This window comes from Anastrepha obliqua, chromosome 2, assembly GCF_027943255.1.
Source record: "Anastrepha obliqua isolate idAnaObli1 chromosome 2, idAnaObli1_1.0, whole genome shotgun sequence".
Taxonomy (NCBI): Eukaryota; Metazoa; Arthropoda; class Insecta; order Diptera; family Tephritidae; genus Anastrepha; species Anastrepha obliqua.
In genome coordinates, this window is record NC_072893.1 from 13,706,351 (window position 1) to 13,732,123 (window position 25,773).

At 34.8% G+C, this 25,773-nt stretch overlaps 1 protein-coding gene across 3 annotated transcripts in view; it reads right to left on the bottom strand.

Annotated features, from left to right (window-relative positions):
- The window catches only part of LOC129237240 (uncharacterized), a 94,216-nt gene that overhangs the window by 3,553 nt on the left and 64,890 nt on the right, over positions 1-25,773 (bottom strand). The window contains exons 2-3 of one of the 3 annotated variants that reach the window (XM_054871832.1): positions 15,015-15,475; positions 915-1,266 (exon numbers count right to left, since the gene is read on the bottom strand). In XM_054871832.1, coding sequence (XP_054727807.1) covers positions 915-1,266; positions 15,015-15,064 — 402 coding nt within the window. In that variant the 5' untranslated portion in view covers positions 15,065-15,475. Of the gene's footprint in view, positions 1-914; positions 1,267-15,014; positions 15,767-25,773 lie in introns of those variants that run through there. The other 2 variants (XM_054871833.1, XM_054871834.1) reach the window with 2 other exon arrangements.

Below are 25,773 nucleotides of genomic sequence, written 5' to 3' on the forward strand. Positions count from 1 at the left end.
ACGATTTCCATCTTCACGCAATTTAATAATCACCTGGCGTTCCTATTTGATTGTCTCTTTTCTGACCTTGAATGCTTTCGATTTGTATTTCGAAAACTGCAGCAACGGTGACTGGAGGCTGTGGTTCAGTACATACATACATACGTACAAGCACATAGCTCTCATAGCACAGGCCACCTATTGCCGACTCCTATTTAATATGTGACTTCAAATAAACTCTATAAATTTTATCTAAAACATATTTACCTATTTTTTTAATTTTAATTACAACTTTTATTCAAATTTAGAACTTTGATTCAATTCGCAAATTTGAATTCGTGTCTATTTTTACTATCCGATCACCTGCTTTTCTCACTCGCAAATTCTTACAAGTAAATATTTATCCAGTACAAACTTCCCCTCAAAACGAAATGTCATTTAGCTCTCTCACGTTCTCCTACTTTGCAAGTTTTTCGGATATATGAACACCAAGAAATAAAATTTATTTATCGTTTCGAAAATCCGTTTTAAAGTTCAACGCTAAGTATGTACGATTAAGCGTTTGAGCCACTTCATGTTCGTGAAAAAATATTTATTTTATTGCAAATCACTTCTTGTGTAATAGCACACAGATAATTTCGAAGATAAACATAACTTCTAAGGCATTTAATTACCATCTTTCATCGTTATATTCACCATTTTTCGCCTAAGCAATATTCCAAAAATGGTCAAATTATTTTTTATTATTATTACCAGTGAATAGGTTATTAAATAACAAACAGAAATAACAGAAAAAAAAATCGTGCATTTAAGAGTTAAACCCCTTCAAGTTCGATTTTTCATTCCTACGAGCATTATCGATATTATAAAACTGAAGATTGAAGAAGATCAGCGGAGGCAGCTATACAAAAAACTTGCACTTTGTTCAAACTCACATGCGATAATCCACGCCCATCCGTTCGATTGCCCAGCTCATCGATGGGTCCCGTCCAACAGCAGACACTCAAGCGATGTGTCACATAGCCGATGATGATCATGATGACCATCAGCAGGCCTACGCCCAGAACAAACACCAGCCATGGGCTATTATTCATATTCTGTAGATTCTTCTCCAGCTGCAACGCGAAAAGTATAAGCACCGGTACAGCAACAACACCCACTAATATATCAACAATATGGCGGCGATCATTGCTGCCATTGGCAAGGTCGTTGCTGTTGCTATTGATCATATTGCTCAGGCTGGTGGTGGAACGCACCGTGTTGATGCTGTGAGCGTGCAGTGCCATCCTGAAGGAAAATGAAAAACAAGAAATTAAAAATTAGTAAAAAATGTAAATAAAATAAAAAAAATAATTAATAATAATAAAAAAGAAAACATAAAATAACAAAAATACGTTTATACTAAATTTAAAAAGTTATTTAAACTTAAATGAAAAACAAGAAATTAAAAATTAGTAAAAACTTAAAATAAATAAATAATTAATAATAATAAAAAAGAAAACAGAAAGTAACAAAAATACGTTTAAACTAAATTTAAAAAATTCTTCAACTTAAAATAAATTTGTATAATTATTATAATAATTTTTTTTTTAAACTGATTGATTGCGAAAATGCTTTTTGAATTCAAAGTTTTTAAGCGATTTGATATTAAAAATCGGATTTGAGCTGACATTTGGTGGAAAATAATGCTTGATTTCTATTTTTTTTAAGGAGAAATATTAACTTTGTATAGGAAAGTTTGTTTGGGATTCCTTAGCTTCAAACGATTTTTGAAGTGAAACTTCTTAGGCGTCGATGGACGAGCGAGAATGGAGAGTAAAATTTCAAGGCCATGCAACGATTTGGGCAGTTTCGTTCCGCGAGAGAGAACAAGGATATAACGTAGAGGAAAAGGAGAGAGAGAGAGCTATACCTTATATATATCTTAGATGCACTTTAGGCTATTCTTCCTGAGTATTTCCCTGTGGTTGCTAATTTCTAGTGAGAAATAACATTACCTACTTTTTGGCGCTTGTTTGTTGGTGCAAACTTGTAGGAAATATTTTTTTGGTGCCTACTTTTTGGCGTTATATTCCCTTGGTGCCTACTGTTTGGGGCGTTTTTTGGTCCCAATTTTTTGGCGTTGTTTTTTGGTGCCTCCTTTTTGGCGCTTATTTCCGTTTCCTGGCTAGTGCTTGTGCGTACCATAAAGTGCTGTCCATTCCGGCGTCGGATTTATTGGTATTGCCTTGCGGTAATTTGTGCCGTTGCTGCGGCCCTGGAATCGCTGCGTTTGTGCAGGTGATAAACGCTCGGAGTAGTGCGCGTTGTTGCCACGGGAGGTGTCCGGCATTTACCAACACCGGTCGACCCTTCTCCGTTTTTTGTCAATTTTGTCTATTTGTATTCTCTGTAAATGTTGTGAATTTATTTAGATATATATTCTTTCTCTCTCTCTCTCTCTCTCATTCTCTCTTGGGTCTCTCCCTCTTTCTTTGTCTACGTTGAAAGTTTCCCTTCTGCTATGTGTACTACGCTACACGCATTTTTTTTCTTAATTTTTCTGTGATAAAATATGCAAAGTTTTTTTTTTCAAACCCTATAGCGATCCCTAAAAATTAGTTTAAGATTGTGATTGATTTATTTATTTTGTAACACAGTGATGCCGCCGGTGACCGGCTGGGAGACCACTCAAAAAACAAAGCAAAAAAAAGGAAGCTATATAGGTATTGCAAATACATATGTACATACATATCGGTGCATTTTTAAAAGTTTATATGCAATTTGTTTTTTTTTTTTTGCTCACTGTCAACAAATTGCAAATTGTAGATTGGATCCAGTACATAGTGCAATGCGCACTTTTCCCTTTGCTATTTGTACTACTCATTATTTTATTATGTTAGCTGTTAGCAGTTAGCAGTTATACTTAACTGTAATTAGTTTTCATTAAATTTTCTCAACTCATTGTGGTTTATACAAAACAATTTACAATGCATTGAAGTGCACGTTTCAGATGCTTCCACACTTGCATACTATCGCTTGACTGAGTGCCCGAATAGCGGCGTTTGTCGCAAATTCATTTGCATATGTAAGCAGGGGAATTTGTTTTTGTGCATCGTACATATTTTTTTTTTTTTTTTAGCTGAATCAACCGCTTTAACACATATGAGGTGTTGTTGCAGTTGATTTGAAGTTTTATCTACGGAAAACAAAAATTGTTTTTGTTTACAACGTAGTGTAAATGTGGAATTAATTCTACTAAGCTTTTATTTGCTCAATTTGAAATACTTAAAATTACTTATACGCCACGGTGCTGTTTTGGTTTCTCCGAAATTAAGAGGTGTATTGGTTTGTTTTTTTTATCGCAACGCTAGTTTCTATGTATCTTTGCTTGCTGTTCTAATGCATGCTGTGAATTACACTGATAAAATGTTACTGTAAATAAAGTACTAAAGTAAGCAGCTTAATGCAATTATTTGTCGTTGGTAATGCAATTTAAGAATATACTGAACCAGCATACCTGGCATTTATTATTGTAAATGTTTTTATTATTGATAAATTAATGCAAGACTTTCAACTGCATTTAATGAATAAACATAATGAATTATATATTTTTATAATCTTTTTGTTTTTGGCACGCTTGTCTTTGGGCGCGTTTGCAATTCTTGCAATGGATAATTTTATGTGTTCATTAATAGTTATGTTACTCTATTAGCAGAGACTGTTGCAGTAACAGTAACTGTAGCAGTAGAGAATGTTAATGAACATGTTCGTACAGACCAAAATGCAATGCAAAATGTATTTGTTGTTGCTGAGCAGAGAAATTACTGCTGCCAGAAAATGTTAATGAATATCCTCCTTTTGAACTATATGAACATGTTCATTAACATTCTCTGGAAGCAGTAACTCCTCTGCTCAGCAGAAACGAATAGCACAAATAGAACGAACAGAACCGACAAGCATAGTAAATCCAGAGATCTTTATAGGTTTGTTTGCCGAAGCGGCTAGTACGTGAGGAAGTGAAATATGTAAACAGCGCATGTACAAACATGTGTTTGTACATGCACATCGGTTGCCTGTGAGTACGCTTATGAATTCAACTAGTTTTTGTAGAAAAATGAATAAGCTTATTGATTGAGAATTAATTTGTTATGGTTAAAACGTATTTCCATCTTTAAACTGAAAACCGCACCCTCCAGAGACATATAGTATAGTTTTTAAGTAATTTAATGTTAAAGTTCTGTAATTTAGCGAAAAGTTGGTATTGCCATACACCTGAAATAAAAACGAAGTTCGTATGCAGGAATGTTCAGTGGAAGGTTCATTGTAAAACTGCAGTATTTTTTGCTGTAATTTAGAATTTAAAATTTAACAAAAATATTTCGTAAATTTGTAGAATTTTTGCATAGAATTTTTTTCGCATGGGCGGACTTCGGCCGCGCTTCAAAAAAATAACCCTCATCATGAGTGTATGTATATTTGGTGAATTTTAGTGAAGTGTTAAAAAATATATAGTGTAATGTGCTAAATTATAGGGAAGTTCCCGAGGGCACTTTGGAGGCAAATAATTACGAAATTATTATTTTCCTGAACACCTCCCTAACATCTCCACCAAGTTTCATTAATAAAGACATTATAGTTTGCCAAAAATTGTCCAATAGACATTATTCTAAATTTCAGCCATGAAATACTGAAGTTCTACCTTAAATTTTACGCAAACAAATTACAATGCAATTTTATTCGGTACAGCCTCAACAGCTTATCGGCGGTTGGCGAGCCAATTTTAGCCGCATTAGCTCAACCTACCTCCAAGAGCTCTTATAAGGATTTAGATCTTTGCCCTTTTGAAACGATCAGTTCTGCAAAATCTCCAATAAGCTATTCAAGAAGATACGAAAAATCATAAGAAAAATGTTCGGCTCTTATTTAAATATATGTACATATTTTTTTGCTGCTCCATTAACAATGCCAATTTTATTGTATGGATGTCTGGCTTGGTGGGAAGCTCTTCGAAAGGGCTACAATATCACTAAATTGGGGAAGGTGTAAATGACTGCATGAATTGGCATCACCGGAGTATGTAAAAATTGCCCCAGTACTGCCCTGAATGTCGTTTTGCACTAACTTCCCATCGACTTTTAGATTATTTCCATCGTTGCTCAAGTGAAAAAATGCAGGTTAAAGGAGGTTGGTCTCTGGAGGTAGTTTCTCAAGAGACATTTTAGCATTTTTAGGCAGTTAACACCGTATTTCAAATCTTTCTATTCGCAAACCGGAGTTTGAGGATCGACGGAGGACCGATGGGGGTACCTCTGTCTGCGCTGACGGCTCCTAGACAGAATCGGGAGTCGGAGTAGGGGTTTTCTTCTGTAAATGAGCGAATTTTTTTATTTCCTTATAATTTCCGAATACTGCTAGTGTTTTCAGATAGGCTCTGACGACGCCATGATGCAGATCCAAACCAGTTAACTCCTGTAAGAAGGAGATCAAATCTCTTGGGTGTGCAGGTAACATTTCTCCAGGACATAGGAACATAGAGGGAGATGGAATTATTGATGATCTTCCCAGGAAGGGGTCGACTGAATTGGTGTCAGAGGCCTCCCAACCGGTCATCGGCATCTCCCTGACTGTTGTTAAAGGGAATAGCACAACTTACTTCCCAGGAAAGCGCGGAAGAGATAGAACTCAATTTATTAATGTGCTACTTCGAGGACCCTTTGACCGCAATACAATATATGGAAGACTTACAAAGTGTTAGGGACTCCACATCATTCAATTTCCAGATTCGTAGCTGTGATCGTACCGGGCTTTGAACGATCGGCACACACGCGAAAAAAAGTTAGGTCTACCCCGATTTAACCCCTATTGCAGAAGCTGTTAGGACCTTTCAGAGAGGGAGACTATTGAGCCCTTTCGCGGCAAATGTCCGGTTTTGGCAGCTAAACGATTAAGGTCACTGGGTGCGTCTTGCTTTGACAGCTGGGGGCAGTGCGCCAATCTAAATACCAGCAACCTACCTGTTGGAGGTCTCATAATGGTACCAAAACGACGCTTTAGTGCTTCTAGGAAATGATAGACTGGTACTTCAACCATTTCACCTACCCACCTATATAAGTAGATTTTGAGATATGCATCTTAACTAGCCTTTACAACAGCCCACCTTTCTATCTTTCTTTCACCGGCGACTTTCAAGGTTGCCAAAAATACTAAACTTCATATACATAAGTAAATGACATCACATGATTATTTAATTTACATTTCAGAAGTACTTTTGGTAATAATTCATGTGAGAAATAAACAAGATCCTCCGTCATCACATGGACTAACTGTTTAGTTAGTTAGTTGTTGTTCTGCGAGCAGGTAAACGCTTATCTCTTAGCTCTGCTTGTTAGTTCGCATGACTTATTGCCACGCGAATTACGGTTGGCTTTAATCAGCCCTCCTGGGTGTAGCACAAATGCTCCCCAACAATGAGATTCCACGCGTGCTTTGCGGCTGCGAGCTTTATAAATACTCAATAAACAAACACGAGCACTAATAATTCAAACACTTATCTGATATCAACTTGTCCTTTCTCACCTCCATGACTCTGCAATCTGTCTAAGATAAACAAGTGACTTAGGGAAATTTTTCTAAGTGTATTATCTAGTAAATTCCATGTAATTTTTCACTTATTTTTGTTTAACGTTTGCTTGGTGGCTCGCAATTCTGTAAATACCTGTGTATTTCTAAATGTGCAAATCGCTTAGCAACAAAAATGAACAAATTTTTAAAAACATCATCTCAAAAAATTTGCCCTCATTCCAAAGCAAATTTAAATTTGCATTGTGACTTGCACTGGTACATCATTTACAAATGAATTGATATACATTTTTTTCATATTTTCGAAAAACATTTGATATGCAAAATATATTCACAATGAATGCTGTGAGTTTGATACGAGTGGAATACACAACACATACATACATGCATAGTTTGCGTGAGAATTGTTTATAATAAGAAAATAATCAGATAAACAATAATCAGGTATCTATAGTATGTATCTTTGTATGTATATATGTATATATGTATGTATGTATGTATGTGTTTACGTACTTGCATATTATTGATGCAGCTGCCCGTACATAGCCATTGTATTGAGAGCTCGTTAAGCAAACGAAGGCCTTTCAATAGCATTTCTCACATTTCACCTTGTTTTCGAAAACATTTGAACATACATTTGCACATACACATATACATATGCACATATATGCAAACTTTCATTGGAAGTTGTTGTTTTGAACAAGATAATAAAGGTAAATATTTTGTATTCAATTTAGTTGGAGTGTGCTTTTCACACACACACACACATACACATACATTTATTTATTTCATTCACTCATCTAAGGCTCGATAACTGGTGTTGCTCAAGAGTTGAAGGACAATTTCTAGAAGTGTCATTGACGAATTGTTTGAAAACAGGGAAATACACGGTGGCGCAAAATTAATCATACAATTTCGTTTTTAAATAACTTTTTTTATTAAATGCAAAAAAAAATTATTTTGAGTGGTGGGTACCTTTACTTTCAGCTTTACGCGCTTCATTGCTTGCCTGTTTCTGTACTGAAGTTGTCTAGTTCTTAAGTGTCAAATAAATATTTACATATTTTTTCATTTACAGAAGACTTAAAGGCTCTTCTAAACATCAGTTAACAATTTTTTACATACATATAGCTTTAACTACCTATTTCTAAGCTAAAGTTTAGATCTTTAGCAAAATTATTGCATATGCGAAAGCATCTTGGCTGCCTGGCTGGGTCATTAAATTCATAATTAGTTGTGTGCACATTTTCAACGAACAAACGGTTTCTTCTTAATTCGCGGCATGGGGCTGAAACTTAACTACAACAGAGATTTGTGAATAGTTGAAAAAAATTGAAAAGGTCGAGCCAAGGAGCACCAGGAGATTTGGTGGCTCCTAAAAGACTCAGGCTAAAAAGCCCATTATATTTAATTGTGAATATTAGAATTTAGTTTCCAGATTATGCAACAGTAGTCCAAGTCATAACGCATCAAGCATAGATAAAGCACTTGAAGAGTTAACGGATCAATAAGGCATCTCATGCAGTAACAATGCAAGTGTGAGTTGGTTGCTGTGAGAGCGAGTGCAGTTAATACCCAAGAATGATAGAAACAAGATTGCGCCTATCAGAGCGTACGTGACGTCACGTTTGCTGAGTTGTGCAGTATTGCCAACCATTTGCTCTTCGCAATAAATTTAGTGCTTTTTTATACCGAAAATGCGAAAATTTTGAAGTTTCGTGTTTGTTTCTTTTTTTTTAATTTAAAGCTACCGAAACTTTAAGTTAAAAAACCAACTATATTATTAAACAAAAAAAGGTTAAAAAAGGTCACTCTGAGAAGATTTTAGTGCTAATGAAAATTAATTTTTGGCTCCAATTAAGGTTATGCAAAAATATTAAATGCCCCTCTCTCAACTCTTCTTAAGATTGAAAACCTTTTTACACATTTTAAAAAGCCTTTGAATTTATTGAATGCGAATTAAAACCATAGAGGTGTAATCGTTTCTTCCGGTCATCAATCCTTAGTGAGACATAGGCCATTAAGAGTTATATTCATTGTAAAAATAAGCAACAAAATACCAGAAAATACTAAAGAAACCATACTGACATTTTTACAAAAAGAGTACCTTATCTTGTTAATATACATAACCTCAAATAAAGCAAATAAGTCGGTCCCTTAACAAAAGAGTCTCGCTTAACAAAAAAAACTCATAAATTAAATTGTGCATAAGCATAACACATGTATTTAAGAAAAAAAACGCACATTCTAAGGACAATTTGTCACGCATACAAAGTTCTTTAAGTGATTCAATAAAAATTTGTTGTTTTATTTTCTTTGAATGGGCATTTTAGTGCGTTTTTATATCCAAAGCTAGGCAACACTGCAGTAGCGAGAGAGAGATTTGACTGTCGAAAGCAGAAGAACACCAACAACACCTGCAATCGCGGGCAATGCCACCAGATGTTAAAAAAAAGTAAAGCTAAATAAAACTGACTGAATTATTTAAATAATTATTAAAAAATGTATATTTTACAAAATTATAAACATGACATTTTAATTAGAGCAACTAGAAAAATGTCATGAAGAAAGAACTAAAACTCCGAGACACAAAATAATAAAAATAACAAAAAAAAAAAACAAAATGATAAATCAAGTTACGAAAATGGTAATCTGGCCATACTGGAGCTAAAATCACGTAACTAGTTGTCAAATTCGCTGAGCGCAAAGTAACGGGACCACGATAGGCGCCACCTCATTATTCTTTCCAACATGGTTAATACCGAACATCATACGCATTGCTTGCAGTTGCTATGCAAATGTGAGCCAACTGCTGTGAGAGCGACTAGAGCAGTTAACAGCAAAGTGGAATTAAGTGTGAAGTTCGCCTTCATCCAATTAGAATTGGTTAATGGGAGTTCTGTGGTAAATGGCCCAATTTGGAGATCCCTACGGTTGCTAAAGCTAGCTTTACTAAGTATTCAATATTATTGTGATAAATAAATAAAAATTAAATAATAAATAATACATAAATTGTTTGGGCGGATCATTAATAAATACTAAAAAGAGATTGACTTACGGCCCTCTTTGCCAAATTATATATCTTGCGATAAGGTGATTAATTTTGCGCCATACTGTATGTGGCATCGGGCAAGGTGCGTTACTTTAAATAAAATATTTTTATTCTTTTATAATATTTGCTTTTTTCTATACATTTTTTTTTATAATAATTGTTTTTTATAAAGTTTTTTTTTATACATTTTTTTTATACATTTTTTTTATACATTTTATACATTTTTTTAAGTTTTTTTTTTTTTAAGTTCGGTTTCATAAGTGTATTATATACAACTAAAAAATATATAAAATTTTTGTGGGTGTACATATGTGTTATACAACTCTTTCATTGTGGAGGCAAACTTGTCTTCATTAAGTTAAAAAAAAAAACGGCAAAAGTATTGCGATAACTCAACAAACAACAGACAAGTTGTAAAAGCGATGGAAATATATCTAGCAGCGAAAGAAACCTGCTTAAGATTTAGAACTAATTATATAATACAACTATTTTTGAAAAAAAAAAAATGTATGATAATCAGCTCAATCACAAATAATCCCATGGAGTTGTATTCTTAAGAACGTTTTTTTTCTCGAGAAAAAATTCCTCCAATTCGAGAGAAGAGAAGACTTTTTCCAAAATTTTGAGAGTGGGAAATTCGAATTTCGAAAAAGCTGAATTCTGCACGTTTGACAGTTCCAAGTGATGTGAATTGTGTGAAAATTTAAGTTATTTCAAATAAAGTCGATGCTGTGGTATACCACGAGATTGAGGCATACCTACATTTAATATGGCATGAAGCGTTGGCATCAGATATATAAGTACAAGATGGCACACAATTTAATGACCCTATCGGAAGCTTTTTCTAAAAATATAAATGCATGTTTTTTGTACCTCAATAATATTTGACTACTGGACATTACTCAACATTTTTTTATTTAATAAAAAAGTTATTCGAAAACGAAATCGATGAATAATTTTGCGCCATCTTGTACATATCGATGGTTTTCGAGAAAAGAGACACAATTCAAAAATAAAAAATACTGAGGTGGGTCAGTACTCGAAATTTAATTAATTGATCTTCATGGACAATATTTTGCAAGCCAACATCTCCAATTTTGATGACAAATACTTATACTTTGTACCTGTTTATCTCAAAACTTTAGCAGGGACTTTCCTAATAAGTGTTTCGTGCCTTTCGTCAACTTGTTTTTAATTCGATCGAAGCAAACTTGAAAATACTCGAGGAATTGTACCTACACTCGAGCACTCTCGATAAATCTCAACAGTGTTCAACAATACACAACTCTAGTAAATATTAAAATATTAATACTAAGTGCTAAATGTATTCTCAAGCATTCTTGAAAAGCTTAAGCACGTGCTGCGGGTTTCCTTCATGTGTTCAAATGTACACTAACAGCCTCTATTGCAAAAAAAACCGAACTTTTTAGAAATATAAAGAACTTATGGTGTAATTTTTTGTGGAATATTTGGTTTATATTCATTACAACAGTCCAGCGTTGACTTAGTGTGAAATAAGTAGAAGATAATAAGTTGCTTCATCTTTTTTAATATTAACACATGGGCTTAAAAGTCTCCGACCTAATACATAAAAATGCATTCGTTTTTTTGCATTCACTTCTTTTTCAGTTAGTACTAACCTTAAAAACACAGCTGTTCAAATTACATGATATTCTATTCATTAGTTCGTGAATTATTGTGATGCCGCTGAGAGTGACACTACTTTTGTTGTTTTCAAAACAATGGATCAAAAAGGATTTCGCTTTTTAATTTTACACTGCTTTTTGATAAGGAAAAAATACCATTCAAGCGAAGCAATGGCTTGAAAAGTGTTATGGGAACTCCGCTCTCCGCACCATCAGAAATAACAACAAGAATAAGACGATGGCTTACTGACTTAAAACGGGGTCGTAGAGACACCGTAGGGAGATGATACACAACGCAGTGGGTGTCAAAATGAGACGGTAGCTCCAGAAAATACCAAAAAAATCCACAAAATCGTTTTGCATGATCGAAAAGTGAAGTGGAGGGAGTTACCTACATCGTTGAGATATCACAAGAATCTCTTGGCTTAATATTGCATAAGCATCTGACTATGAGAAAGCTCTGTTCAAAGTGGGTGCCGCGTTTTCTCACTAGTTTGTTTAATCAAGACAATGCACCGTGTCTCGCCAAGTCAATCAAAACAGTGGCAAAACTATGAGCTTCGAATTGTTTCCGCATCCGCCGTATTCGCCCCATTTGGCTCCCAGCGACTACTGCCTGTTCGTACACCTAAAAAAAAGCTCGCCGGTAAGAAAATTCGCTCGAATGAAGAGGTTATCATTGAAACTGAGGCTTTGAGGCAAAAGGTAAATCGTTCTGCAAAAGTGATATTAAGGGGTCCTAGTGGTCTAGAGCTCAAAAATATAGGATTTTTTTTTGCAATAGAAAAATGAAAAACGATATTTAAATTTTTTAGACTTTATTTTTTACATACAGAAATACACAAATTTTGTTTTTTTTTAATTTTAATAACTTTAAAAATGGTGCTGAAGTTGACCCTCTCGAAAAATTGGACCTGGACGGTGTTGTCCATTTTGGCTCTTCAATTTATCTGAAACACAAAAATCAAAAAAAGGCGGAAAAAAGTCGTTTCGAGATAAATGCGTTTAAGGTTTGAAGTACAGGAGCGCACGAGCGGACCGGATAATAATGGGAATTTCCGGATGAAAATTGCACAGTTTTATTCTTAAGATGCTATACATACTTTCGAAATATCGAAAAAACAAAAAATCGATTTTTTGAAATTTCTAGACCACGGGGATGGTAAAGTGGTGCTGGAATGATTGCGTTGTTCTCGATGGAAATTACGTTGATGAACAAAGCTAATTTTGAACAAAAAATGTGTTTTCTTTGTTAGTTCTGGGACTTTTCAGCCCATGTGTTAAAATAAGTGCCTAATTTTTTGATTTTGTAAAAAATTTAGGCGGAATGAGTTATTATATAATACATTCTCTTCAAGGTTGTTTGACATTTTGATATTTGCAAAAACGGTGCGTTAAAAATAAGTTTGAAATTTGCTAGAAAAACAACTATCCGAAAGTTTTTTGGAAAAAAAAAAGTTTTGTAATAAATTGAAATATCGCACCGCACCTCCAAGCAGAACGTAATTGCTAATATACAGTTAAAATTTTTAGTCAATCGATAAAGTTTATATGCTGGTTTTTTGGGTAGTGAAAAATGTAGTGCCCGAAAAAAGTGGCTAAGGCAGGGGTACGCATTGGACTCAAACAGGCTGTAAGTTAAAAATATATAAAATTTAAATTGAAATATTTTAGTTTTTAAGGTACTAAGCCGTAACCCCTTTAAGGTTTGGCTTAACACCTGAATAAAAATATATCTCTCAAAAGATGAGCTGCTTCTATTTATACATAAAAGGTCTTTCAAAAGTTGTGAAACATTTCAAGGAACTGGATGAAAATAGAAACTGGTCGAGGATAAAAAAAGCCCTGGCATACTAAACCGAGGTTTTTTGAAAAGCAAAGCGAATGAAAAAAAGTGTTTTTTCAATAGCAGACAATGGAAAACCTCCGAACCTATCTGAATAAGCCAACAACGATTCCAGAGCTGAAATACAACATTCAGATTGAGATTGCTGAACTCAATACGAAAATGAGTGAGCGAGTCCTTAAAAATTTGAATTCTCGTATAATAAATAGCCTTAAAGAAGGCCAGTATAGCCTTCTACTGCTGCAAATCTTTGTTCGGTAAAAAATAGGGACTCAAGCCGCAGGTTGTGCTGTGGATGTACAACGCAGTGGTTTTGCCAATTTTAACGTATGGATGCCTGGTTTGGTGGAAAGCTCTTCGGAAAGGTTACAGTATCACTAAACTGTGGAGGGTGCAAAGGATTGCATGCAGTCTGAATGTCATTTTGCACTTACTTCCCATTGGCTTTTACGTTATTTCCATCGCAGCTCAAAGTGCAATCAGGTTAAAGGAGGTTGGCCTCAGGAGGCAATCTCTCAAGAGACATGGTAACAGTTTTGAGCAATTAACACCGTATTTCTCTGAACTTCGAACAAATCTTTTTATACGCAAAATGGAGTTTGACGGTCATGCCAGGACAATCATTTCAAGTAGGCAGGATTGGAACGAGGGAAAAAATTGCACCGAAGCTTTGTCTTCACTGATGTCATCGGGAGTCGGAGCAGGGATTTTCTCTAAATCAGCCAATTTCCTTAAAATTGCCGAAAACTGCTAGTCTTTTCCAAGCAAAAGTCTTTGCGATCCTGCAGGCATGCAAAATGCTTAGGGAACGAGAAAAATATTAACTTTTTTTTCGGATATTTAAGCCGCGATCAAGGCTCTGATGACGCCATGGTGCAGATCCAAACAAGTCAACTCCTGCAAGAAGGAGATCAGAGCTCTATTGGTTATGCAGGTAGCATTTCTCTGATCTGAGTTCCAGGACATAGGAACATAAAGGGAGATGAAGGGGTCGACTGAATTGGTCTCAGAGGTAGTCTCCCACCCGGTCATCGGCATCCCACTGGCTTTTGTTAAAGTTAGATTGCACAACTGATTTCTCAGGAAAGCGCAGAGAAGATAGAGCTCCATTTATTCATGTGCTATTTCAAAATCCCTTTGGCCCTAGTACAATATACAAAGAACTCACAAAGTCCTTTAGACTCATCGCCATTCAAATTTCCAAACTCGCAGCTGTGTTTACCGGTCACTGGACGATCGACACACACGCGGAAAAGCTAGGGTTACCATTTAACCCCCATTGCAGAAGCTGTGGGGACCTTTCAGAGCAGGAGACTGTTGTGCACTTTTTCTGTAAATGCTCGGATTTGGCAGCTAGACGATCAAGGTCACTGGATTCATCGTTCTTCGATAGCCTGGGGCAGTGCGTCGACCTAAATCCCATCAATCTGCTCTATTACCTCAACCGCTCTGGCTGGCTGTAGATATCTGCCCGTTGGAGGTCTCACAATGATATCAAAACGGCGCTTTAGTGCTATTTGAGGAGTGTCAGACTGCCACTTCAACCATTTCACCTACCTACCTACAGTCTGGAGATGCACTCATGGTGGACAAGAGCCGTATTTTTAATAAAAATAGTGAATATAAAGAAGAATTTGAAGTTGAATTTGAATAAAAATAGTGAAACCTGAATGAATTAAAATTTTTATATCTTTCATTTTAAAATAACATCTAGGGACGTCTTTTTTGTAAGACCCTTTATTTGCTGGAGATTCGTTTTTTTTTAAGTAACAAGTAAATATCAAAAGTCTAATCCAGCTATGCTATTCTCTACTCCAAGTTCTTACATAACTGTTGTTTGCATATACATATACATACATACCCATATACATACACATACATATACATATATGCAATACATATAGACACGCATGCATTTTTATTATCCTACCTTGTCTCAAACGCTGTGTTTATCAGATCGGCGGGTAAACTAATACGCATCTCGGCACTTTGCTGTGTTTGCGGTTGCTGCTGTGATTTATGAATTTATTGACGCAAATTTTAAATTTAATTCACTGTGTCTTACACGCGTTTGCTTATTTTTATTTAAAGCGGGCGGTATCGAGTATTTATTATCGTATTTAAATTGCAATATTTTTTTCTATTTACTTGTATGTAATTTATTCAAATGCGGTTTGATTATCTAACCTTCGTTTGACTTATCAATATTAGTTGCTTTCTTCGTTTTTGTTGTTGTATATTAAATTTCTTATTTAATTAAATTACGTAACTTTAGTTTAGCTTACAATTAATGTGAAGCCCTGTATTAGAGGTGATTTAATTTTTTTGTAATTATTTTAAATTTTATATTTATATTTAAGCAGAGATATTTTGCATTTCATTTTTCAATTTCTGTAATTAAACACAATGCAATTTTTCTATTAGTTAAATGGATGGCAATTTCAATTTGATTTTCAAAATGCGTGCAATTTTTGTTTCAGCGAAAAATACTTTTACTATTTTTGTTGAATTTACTTTTTTCACTCTATTTCCTGCTGCTGCTGCTGAGCCTCGCCACTTAAACACCTTGATATGTATGTATATGTAAATATCAGTAAAATTTTCGTTAGATAAAAAAAGCCGTTAACGTGTTTTTAGCGCTTACCGAACTGCACGTTGGCAGCTCTCTTAGACAACTGAGTTCAAGCGCTCATTAAGGGTAGTTGCAAAACCGCGAGATCGGCGTTAAGCGCAAAATGTTAATCATACGCACGGTGAACCACCCACAATAAGTGAACAAAAAAAAAAACAAAAGCGCACACTTATCACTGTGTTACGTGAGTTATTATTTGCACATAACTTCTGGCCGCACAATTACTTTGACTAAACAGTATTCCAGATAAGTTATTCAGGCCTTTGATTAGAATATTTGCTTAGATTTTATGGCAGTGATGTGCTCATATACTAGCATAACTTGAAGATCATTTCGCTTTGTTTGTGTGTGTGTAGTATGCGCCGGGATGTTGTCCACGTACATACGCACTCATCTCCGGCGGGCGCTAATACCCTTTGGAAATACGTAAGTAGGAGATAGAAGGCGCTTATCAGTTGGTGATTATGCCTATAAATCACTATTTATGTTCAGATGCGTCGGTGTGTGTGTGTGTGTGTATGTAGACAATTCACGTGAGCAGTGAAGAACAGCTGTGAAACTGGTCTAGCGCAGCATTGCTGCTAATATTGACGCGCGCGATAACAGCAAATTATACTCATTACGCCCACTTAAAGCTGGGCATGTAAAACTATTGTGCATTAGGGTAATCCCTTTATGAGTGGAATTATTAGTACATATAAAGGACTGATCGAGGTAATACGATGAGTTTTTCTTCCACTTATATTTGATTGTTAAGATTATTAGTCTTGTATAAATGGAAAAAATTACAAAAAACAAAAAAAAAAGCAATAAATTAAATAACAAGCAAAAAACAAAAAGAACAAAAAAGCGCACATTTATCACTGTGTGGAAAAAAATTATAAAAAAAAAACAAAAAATACCAAAAAAAGCAAAAATTACAAAAAAAAACTTTTAGTTCCAAAAAAAGTAACAAAAAAAAATTTTAAAAAAGAATAATATTAGGTTGGGGTAAAAATATATTAGATTATTAAGGAGGAACGCCACTGTGAGGGGTAAAAAAATAGTCGATTTCCGGGAATTTTTTTTGTAAGTAGGAATGATTATTCGAGGATTGGACAAAAGGCAATTTATTATATATGTATTAAGCTATGTTGATGTAAATTTTTTATTAAAAAATATTGATAATTGACAAATTTATGTAAATAAACGTAACGAGTTAAAAAAATGACGTCCTCCATTGGCACCGATACAGCAATGAATAATCATCTGAAATCAAAAAACCAAAAATTTTATTGATCTACACAATAGTGGCTATCGTAGCTACGTAGCCTTTTCTTTTTTTTTGACAAAATGGTGGTGATTTGAATTTCGATGTGTGTTTTTCATCATTTTTTTGATTTTTAACAGGCCCAAAAAAATAGTTATTTTCAAAATTTTGAAAATCGGCTACGTACAACGATAGCCAATGCGATAAAAAAAGTTTTGAAAAAAAGAAAATTAAAATCAGTCCATTAATCTTCGACGAGAAATCGTTGCCACCGTATCAAAAAAAGTCGTTTCGAGAAAAACGCGTTTGAAATAAAGCATCGTATCGTAAGCGCTACGGGGCCGAACCGACGGGCGCTCACTTAAGTGCACATAGAATCGGGAATAAAGCGAATTTCGCTTTGAATTTTGAATTTGAATTTTCACAGTGGCGGTCCCCCTTAAGATTAATTAGTCTTGTATAAAAAAAACAAAACTAACAAAAAAAAATTAAATAAATACTAAAAAAAAAAGTAAAAAAAAAAACAAAAAATATCAAAAAAAAAAACAAAAACTTAAATAACAAAACGAAAAACAAATATTATATTACAAAAAAAAAAAAAATTTAATTCCAAAACAAGTAACAAAAAATTTTTTAAAAAGAATAATATTAGTTTGGGGTAAAAATATATTAGATTATTAAAATTATTTAGCCTTGTATAAATAGAGGAAAATTACAAAAACACAAAAATAAAAGAAAAATTAAATAACACAAAAAAAAAAATAACAAACAAAAAAAGTATAATATTAGATTGAGGTAAAAATAAATCCATTATTTTTAATTTTTATTTTGCGCAAATGCTTAAAAAAATTATAAAAAAAAAAGAAATTACAAAAAAAAAAAAAAAAAAAAGAATATTAGTTTGGGGTAAAAACAATATTATTATTATTTTACTTTTATTTTTTATTTTTATTTTTTATTTAATTTTTATTACATAATTTTTATTTTTTATTTTGCGCAAATGGCTTAAAACTATCTTATGGCCGATGTTTACCTCCTAGGCGATGCTATGACTACTACTTGCCGCTCAACTTCGATTATTTTTGTGAATTTAAAGATATTTTCACATTTTCTTTAACAACAAAAATGTCTGAAGAAATCGACGACACCAAAATTGCACGTTAGCTGTTACAGTATCGGCACCATAAACACCATTCAAAATTTTAGCAGCCTGGCTTGCATTTTCGCCTTTATAAAAAAAACAACTGTAAACTGTACCGCATTTTCTCATTGTTATGACCCTGTAACTCACAATTGAATGGAGCAAACAAAAACCAACTTAGGAATTTTTAGTGTGAAATGTCAACTTGGCAACGAGTATAAACTTTAAATTGTTTGATCGATACTTTACGAGAACTCGATCACTATACCGAACCACCGAAAAAATTATGGATTTTATTTCCCTGCTTCATTACGAAAGTAATGAGAACAATCAGCGATGTTTAACCGGCATACATACGTCATAGGTTGAGAGCCGTGACGCAAATTTCTTTTGCGGTTGATATATACACAGCCAAAATCGGCTAAAGAATATCTAACCAACTCATTCTACTTGATGGGTTCACCCTTTCGGCAAGTGACTAGAATAAGCACTGGCCAAAAAAATGGGCTATCAGTAAACAAAAAACCACTTTTGTCACAAAGCGTCAAACACTATTGCTTCCACTGCCCTATTTTGACGAGGAAAAGAGGCTACCCTCTCAGAGTTTAACAAAGCTCGCCAGTCGTTTGTTTCCCAGTCTAACCGGCACCAGTTGGACATACCAAGTGAAGCCAAGTACTTCTCTACGTGATCTTTCCAATGCAGAGGAGGCTTTCCTCTTCCTCTGCTATCACCAGCTGGTACCGCATTGAGTACCTTCAGAGCCGGGCCATTTGTTTTCATATGGACAATATGACCTATCCAACGAACCCGTTGGATCTTTATTCGCTGCGCGATGTCTATGCCGTCGTAAAGCTCATACGGCTCATCGTTTCATTGCCTACGAAATAATATTTCACAAAATCTTCCAAAAATCTTCCGCAGAATGTTTCTCTCAAACACTTCAAGGGACGCCTCATCGGATGTTATTATCGTTCAAGTTTCTGCGCCATACGTTAGGACGGGCATGATGAGAGCCTTGTAGAGTGCTAGTTCTGTTCGTCGTGAGAGGACTTTTAGGACCTACTTAGTCCTTGTTGGCAAGAGATATTCTTCGTTGGATTTCAAGGCTGACATTATTAACGGTATTAATACTGGTTCCTAAATAAATGAAGTTTCTTATAATCTCAAAATAATGAGTGTCAACAGTAACGTGGGTGTCGATACGCGAGTGCGCCGACTGTTTGTTTGAAGACAGGAGTTACTTTGTTTTGTCCTCGTTCACCACCAGACCCATTCGCTTTGCTTTTTTATCCCGTTTGGAAAAGGCAGAACTAGCAGTGCGACGATGTTAAGGACGATAATGTCAATATCATCGGCATACGCCAACAATTGTACGCTTTTATAAAAAATTCTGCCTGAGCGATGAAGTTCTGCGGCTCGTTCGATCCTTTCCAACATCAGGTTAAAGAAGTCACTCGACTGCGAGTCCCCCGGTCTGAAACCTCGTTCAAACGGCTCGGAGAAGTCCTTCCCAATTCTGACGGCGCTGCTCGTATTGAGCAACGTTATCTTGCATAGCCTTATTAGTTTTGGGGGGATACCAAATTCAGACATCGCGGCATACAAGTAACTCCTTGTCGTACTGTCGAATGTAGGTTTGAAATCGACGAAAAGATGGCGTGTCGATTCTCCTTTCTTGGATCTTTTCCAAGACTTCGCGTATTGTGAATATCTGGACGATTGTGGATTTTCTAGACCAAAAGCCACACTGATAAGGTCCAATCAGTTGGTTGAAGGCGGGCTTTCACTCAATACTCTCGCTATATTTCGCATATTTTCATACTTAAAAAAAATAATGAATACTTTACAATAAATGCATACTTTTCATACCGTAAATTTGGCATAAATTTAAGTCACTTTAGGAAAAAATTCTGCTGCATTCAAGAAAATGTGAATATCGCAAAATAAGAACCACACTAATAAACATATCTACATATGTATGTATGTATGTATGCATGTATGTATAAGTGTATCATATAAAAAGTGCAATTGTACTTGTCACGAGTGAGCCAGCCGTCAATTGTTGTTCTTATTGCTTTTATTTGTTATTCCAAATGTGTTTGTTATTGTTGCCGCAAACTATCATTTCCAATTCTGGACGCTATTAGTGTGCTTTGTGTTTGTTTTGCAAGTGTTTTCGTTTCTTTTTCCTTTTCTGATTTTGCTTTTGCCGGCAGCGCTTCTATTTGTGTGCTGTTTGTCGGCTGATCGCGCAGTCGCGCGTTTGATATCAGCAAAGGTCATTAGATTATCATCTGCTAAGCTGCTGCAACGCTTACTAATGGCTTTGCTGCGTGTGTTTGTGTGCTTGTAAGTGGTAAAAAATTTACACGTAGTTGCCGCATCGGCTACCTACTCAGCCCAATCAATTTTCTATGCGAATTGCCCTCATCTCATTGTGAATTTATCGCAGTAATGCCCAGCAGCGGGAGTTTGAATGCATGTGTGTGTGTATGTATGTATGTATTTGCAGAATGTAATGCTCACATAATTAAGTCACTTTATTTTTTCCAAATCTTTCCATACAAATTTGCCATAAAAAGTATATCCGCATTACTTTTCATGCAAAATTTTTATGGAAAGTTTTTAAGCAACATTTTTTTTAAGTTTTTTTGCCAAGTTTTTTTTTTAAATATGATCATAACAAAAACCGTATTAGTCAATATTCCAAACTTGGTACGAAGTTCTTAGAAACTTAATGAATGTCAAGAGAACGCCATCAAAAGTTTCTATAATTTAATCTAAAATCACCTTGATTTTTGAGTACAAATCAAATTCTCGGAAGATTTTTATATGGAAGAAAATACTCAACTTCAATTGCAATAAAAATTGTGAAAACTCAACGCAATTGTTGAGGTACTTCAAAGTCATACTTTATTCTAGGTTAGGTATGTCTGGCTGACCTGAATAGATCTCACATAGACCACAAGGGTCCGTATTGTTACCAGTGTTGTTGGAGTCGTGTTAAACATTGCACGTGTAGTTCGAGATGTCTTAGTGAGTTTTAATAAACAGTTTAAGCTTTTGTCAGCAACATCCTTCGAGAGCTGATAAATATACCCCCGGTTCCAGGCAGTTGTAACGAGTTCTGCTTAGAGCAGGGCAATGACAAAGGAGGTGTTCTAACGTACTCCCTTCTTCTTCGCATAAGTTACACGCGTCGTTCTGGATCAATTCCATTTAAGCTGCGTGATATGGAGTGAGACAATGCCCCGTCAGTACCCCAACCAATATTTTACATTCCTCCCTAGGGAGTGATAAAATAAACTTGGTTGCTTTTGTATTGCAAGTTCGTAGCATTATTTTGGCAATCTTCTAGGAGGTCGAGGCTTCCCATATAGACTGTTTTTTTAACTCGTCTAGAAGAAGAAGAAGAAGTACAAATTAGACTGACGGAATGGACAGAATGTAACTCGTAGCCACGGCGAGCATATACCGGATATCATATTACTACATAAGTTCCCGCTGTTTGTCAATAGATGCCGCCAGCAGTGTGTGCTAGTCGATTCTAACATAACCTAAACGTCATAAACCAAGCTTAGACATATCGTAAACAAACTGCTTCGACACATTAGCGATTTTGTTTTGGTATCATCTACTTTTGGTTTTGTGAAAATGTCTGACTTTGTGCCGAATAATCGACATTTGCGAGCACTGCGCGAGAGGCATGAAAAAGTGATTCTACAGCATGCCGCTCAGCCTCACGTAGCGAAATCCGTTAAAACCTACATGGAAACTCTGAAATGGGACATCCTAATATACTTCACCCGCTATATTCTCCAGCTATTGCGCCGTCCGATTATCACCTGTTCCGATCGATGGCACATGGTCTAGATGACCAGCAGTTCCATTCATATGAAGACATCAGAAAATGGCTTGATCCGTGGATAGCCTCAAAGATGAACAGTTTCACCGCGACGGTATACGAGATCTACCAGAAAGATGGGAAAAAGTAGTAGCCAGCGATGGGCAATACTTTCAATGATTTACTTGTAACCATTTTTTTCAGAATAAAGTTGTATTTTCATCAAAAAACAGCGAGAATTTAGTTGCGCACCTAATAAAAAAAAAACAGTGCCATGAAACTATTTACTAGTTTATAATAAAAACCTTCATTCTAAAAATATTTCTATTTTGTATTATTGTTTTGTATATTTATAGAAAAATTTACAAAAAAATTAAAAAAAGTATGTGTTTGTATATTTATGGGATGCATGTATATGTCTAATTACTCATTTGTTTTGCTTCGGATTTTCGCTTATTTGCCTTCAAATATTCTTTTGCTTATCACAAAGCAAATCGCAATAAAGGAATGAGTCGGAATTGGGTGAAGGAGAGAGCAGGTGGGGAATGCTGTCGTCACATGACTGCAATTTTAGCTAGCATAAAGTACTTGTATAAACATATGTATACACATACATACATACACACGACCTATATAAATGCAAGTCTTACGTAGCAAAACAGTGAAAATGAACACCAGCAAGCAAAATAGCGTTATAGAAAAAAAGAAACAAAAAAAGAAAAATGAAAAAAAATGTAAATACCTATTATAAATCTGTAAAATAACAAAAAATGACAAAAACAAGAAAAAAAAAAATTATTTACTAAAAATTTAATTGACTATAAATCAGAAAATTCTTAAAGTTCCTTCAACCGCAAAATTTGTTTAATTATCAACTAATTATTCTATTTTCACGCATTAAATCAATTTAATTAATTAATCAATTTTTTATTTTAATTTGAAGAAAATTAATTTGCGTTAACAAATCGCACATCGCAAGCCTGACGAATTTTTTAAATGTATGTATTGTAATTTCTTTGACTTGTTAAATACCGTAAACGTAATTTTTTACTTCATACAATTTTTTTATGCTACTATAAATTATATATGCATGTGTGCAATTAATCTTTGCACTTGAATTGGTTTAATTGTAAGACTAATTAGACACAAATTTAATTTTGTTTTGTAAATTAGCGTTCCGTTGTTGAATCAATGAGTGTGAAAAAGCGTGGCAATAAACAAACAAACACATACACACACACACTTAATTAATGTTAATGACCAACGGCACTTATGAGTACAATGAAGTCAAAACTTGAGAAATGTATTTGTTGCCTATTGTTCATATGAGCAACGCTGCAATTTGAGGAGTACCCGAAATTATTACGGTACTCAATTATTCATTTATATACATAAATATTTCATATTATATCTATTACTCTCTTCAAAGTTACCTCAATGGTAATGAATTCTCATATTTCCACACTACTTCCAATCTTTAAAACATCCATTGGCCGATTTGTGCTTTTATGTATTTCATTGCAAAACGCCTTCCACGAATTGATAACTTCAGACATGGGAACAAGAAAATTCACCCAAGGCTATGCAGGTGAATGCAGGTGCTTGCGGAACAGTATTCATTTTGTTTTTGTATAATTTGTTTTTGTGACATTTGTATCAAAGAATAGCGTTTAATAAGAGCTGCGCGAGCCAGTGCATTGTCCCTACAAATACAGAGTTGTACATACACACATTCGCACATCCAGTTGTTTCTCCACATTGCGGTTTCCTATGAATAAGTTTCCTATGAATAACATTCTCTCTCACACACTCAATTCGCTCGCATAATACTGTTTATTTATTGTTTGACTTGGCGGGAGGTATTTTGAGTTAATTACAACAAAATAAAGCATTGAAACCGCTTAATAAACCCTAAGTTTTTTGCATTGAAAGGAAAATAAGAAATAATCGCAAATGAAAATTTCGAAAAGAAAAGTAAAAGAAGTTTTTTTGAATTTCTTGAAAAAAAAAATTTCTAAAAATTTGTTTTCCAATTTTCCAAAGTAATAAAAATATTCTTAAATTTTTTTTTCAAATTCCGCAATTTTTTTTTCTAATTGTCCAATTTTCCGAATTGTTTTTGTATTGAAAGAAAAATAAGAAAAAAATCTGTAGGGTGGTGTTTTCCATAAATAGCGCAAATGAAAATTTTGAGCAGAAAAATAAAATTTTGTCCAAATTTTTTGGTTTAAAGTATATTTTATCCTCAGAAATAAAAATATAATAAAAAACTGCCCGGGTACTACCCGGGGCAGTGATAGTGTCAGAAGGGCAGACATTAGAAGCCATTGGCTGAGCCATGTGGTCCGATGCTGCCGACATTGGTGGGGGTGCTTCTCCTTTCGAAGTTCCCGTGCCACCTCGAGTGTCGGGGACAACAAGGTCTGCTTGTCTTCTGACAGGGCAGCCTTTGTAAATCTCTGAGTAAATCTCATTATTATTAAATTATTTTAAAAATTTTTTTACAGTTTTCTTCTTACTAAACTTCTACGTACAAATAAACCCACTTTGAGAAAAATGCAAGACCAGGACCATTTATGAGGATTATTGTAGCCGTTTTTTAATACTTAAAAGGCGAAAAGTACCACAGAGACGTGATTGCTGATCTTTTACGAGCTGAAATGAATGAACGAATTACTCATGAAATGTGAAATGTAACTTAAATTACAACAAGCAATCGATTTTTCGATCGCTAAGTTCGGTAGTCCTGTTATTGGCCATCTTGGCGATGGCGATGCAGTTGCAATTAGACCCGACTGAACTTTCTTTGTTTGCTGGGAGAGAAATTGAGAAAGATCCAGAAACAATTCAGACCTGTGAGATGATAATGGGGCGAGCCCGTTTTGAAGTTGAGGTAGGAGCCGTTACCAAGGCATTAGAATGGCGGTATGCGCTGCTACAAAGCTATCAGAGGCCTGAATTTAAAGGGTGGTTAAACTTCAAGGGCCGATGTTGAATGTGATCCACACCTAAACGTCAACGACACCCTTGGACTTCTTTCGTTGGGGTTATTTGAAAGAAAAGGTGTACGTCGATAAGCCAGCAACAATTCAAAAGCTAAAGGATGAGATAATTCGGCACATTAACGGCATAGAACTTCAATTATGCTTCAGCGTCATCGCAAATTTGGACCACCGAATGGAGGTGTGCCGCCAAGACCGCGGCAGCCATTTGGCCGATATTTTGTTCCATACATAATTGAGCCATACTAATATTATCATAATAAAGAGAAATGATAATAATTAAAAAAAAAATTGTATTTTATTCAAAATCAACACCGGCCCTTGAAACTTAACCACCCTTTATGAAGGAAATGTGTATTTTTTCTTACAAATAATTTGAGTTAAGTTAATTCAAAGCATTTTTAGTTCGACTGAAATGGTAAACAAATCATTTGTTTTATAGTACTTCGGCGGCAATCGTCTGCCTGCTGGAAAAATTAACAATCATTGAAGAAAAATAAAAAGCTGTTAAAAGCACCGGCAAAGAACTTGGCTACAACACACAAAGCTAATCACTATATCAACATCCATTAATAAATTGGCAAAAACATTATCACCATTATTTTGATTAACACTAATTATCATTGATAATAAAAAGCATTTCGCTATTTAGTAATTTACGCTCGTCGCATGAAGAAGGCACAAACACAAAATTGGCCATAAAAATTTTATTTCATATACCATAAAACGCATTGTTTGTGCTACTCCAACAATTATAAATTGATTGCTGTGGAACCGCAGTAAATGTTGATATTTACGCATACAGTTGCGTAAACAGC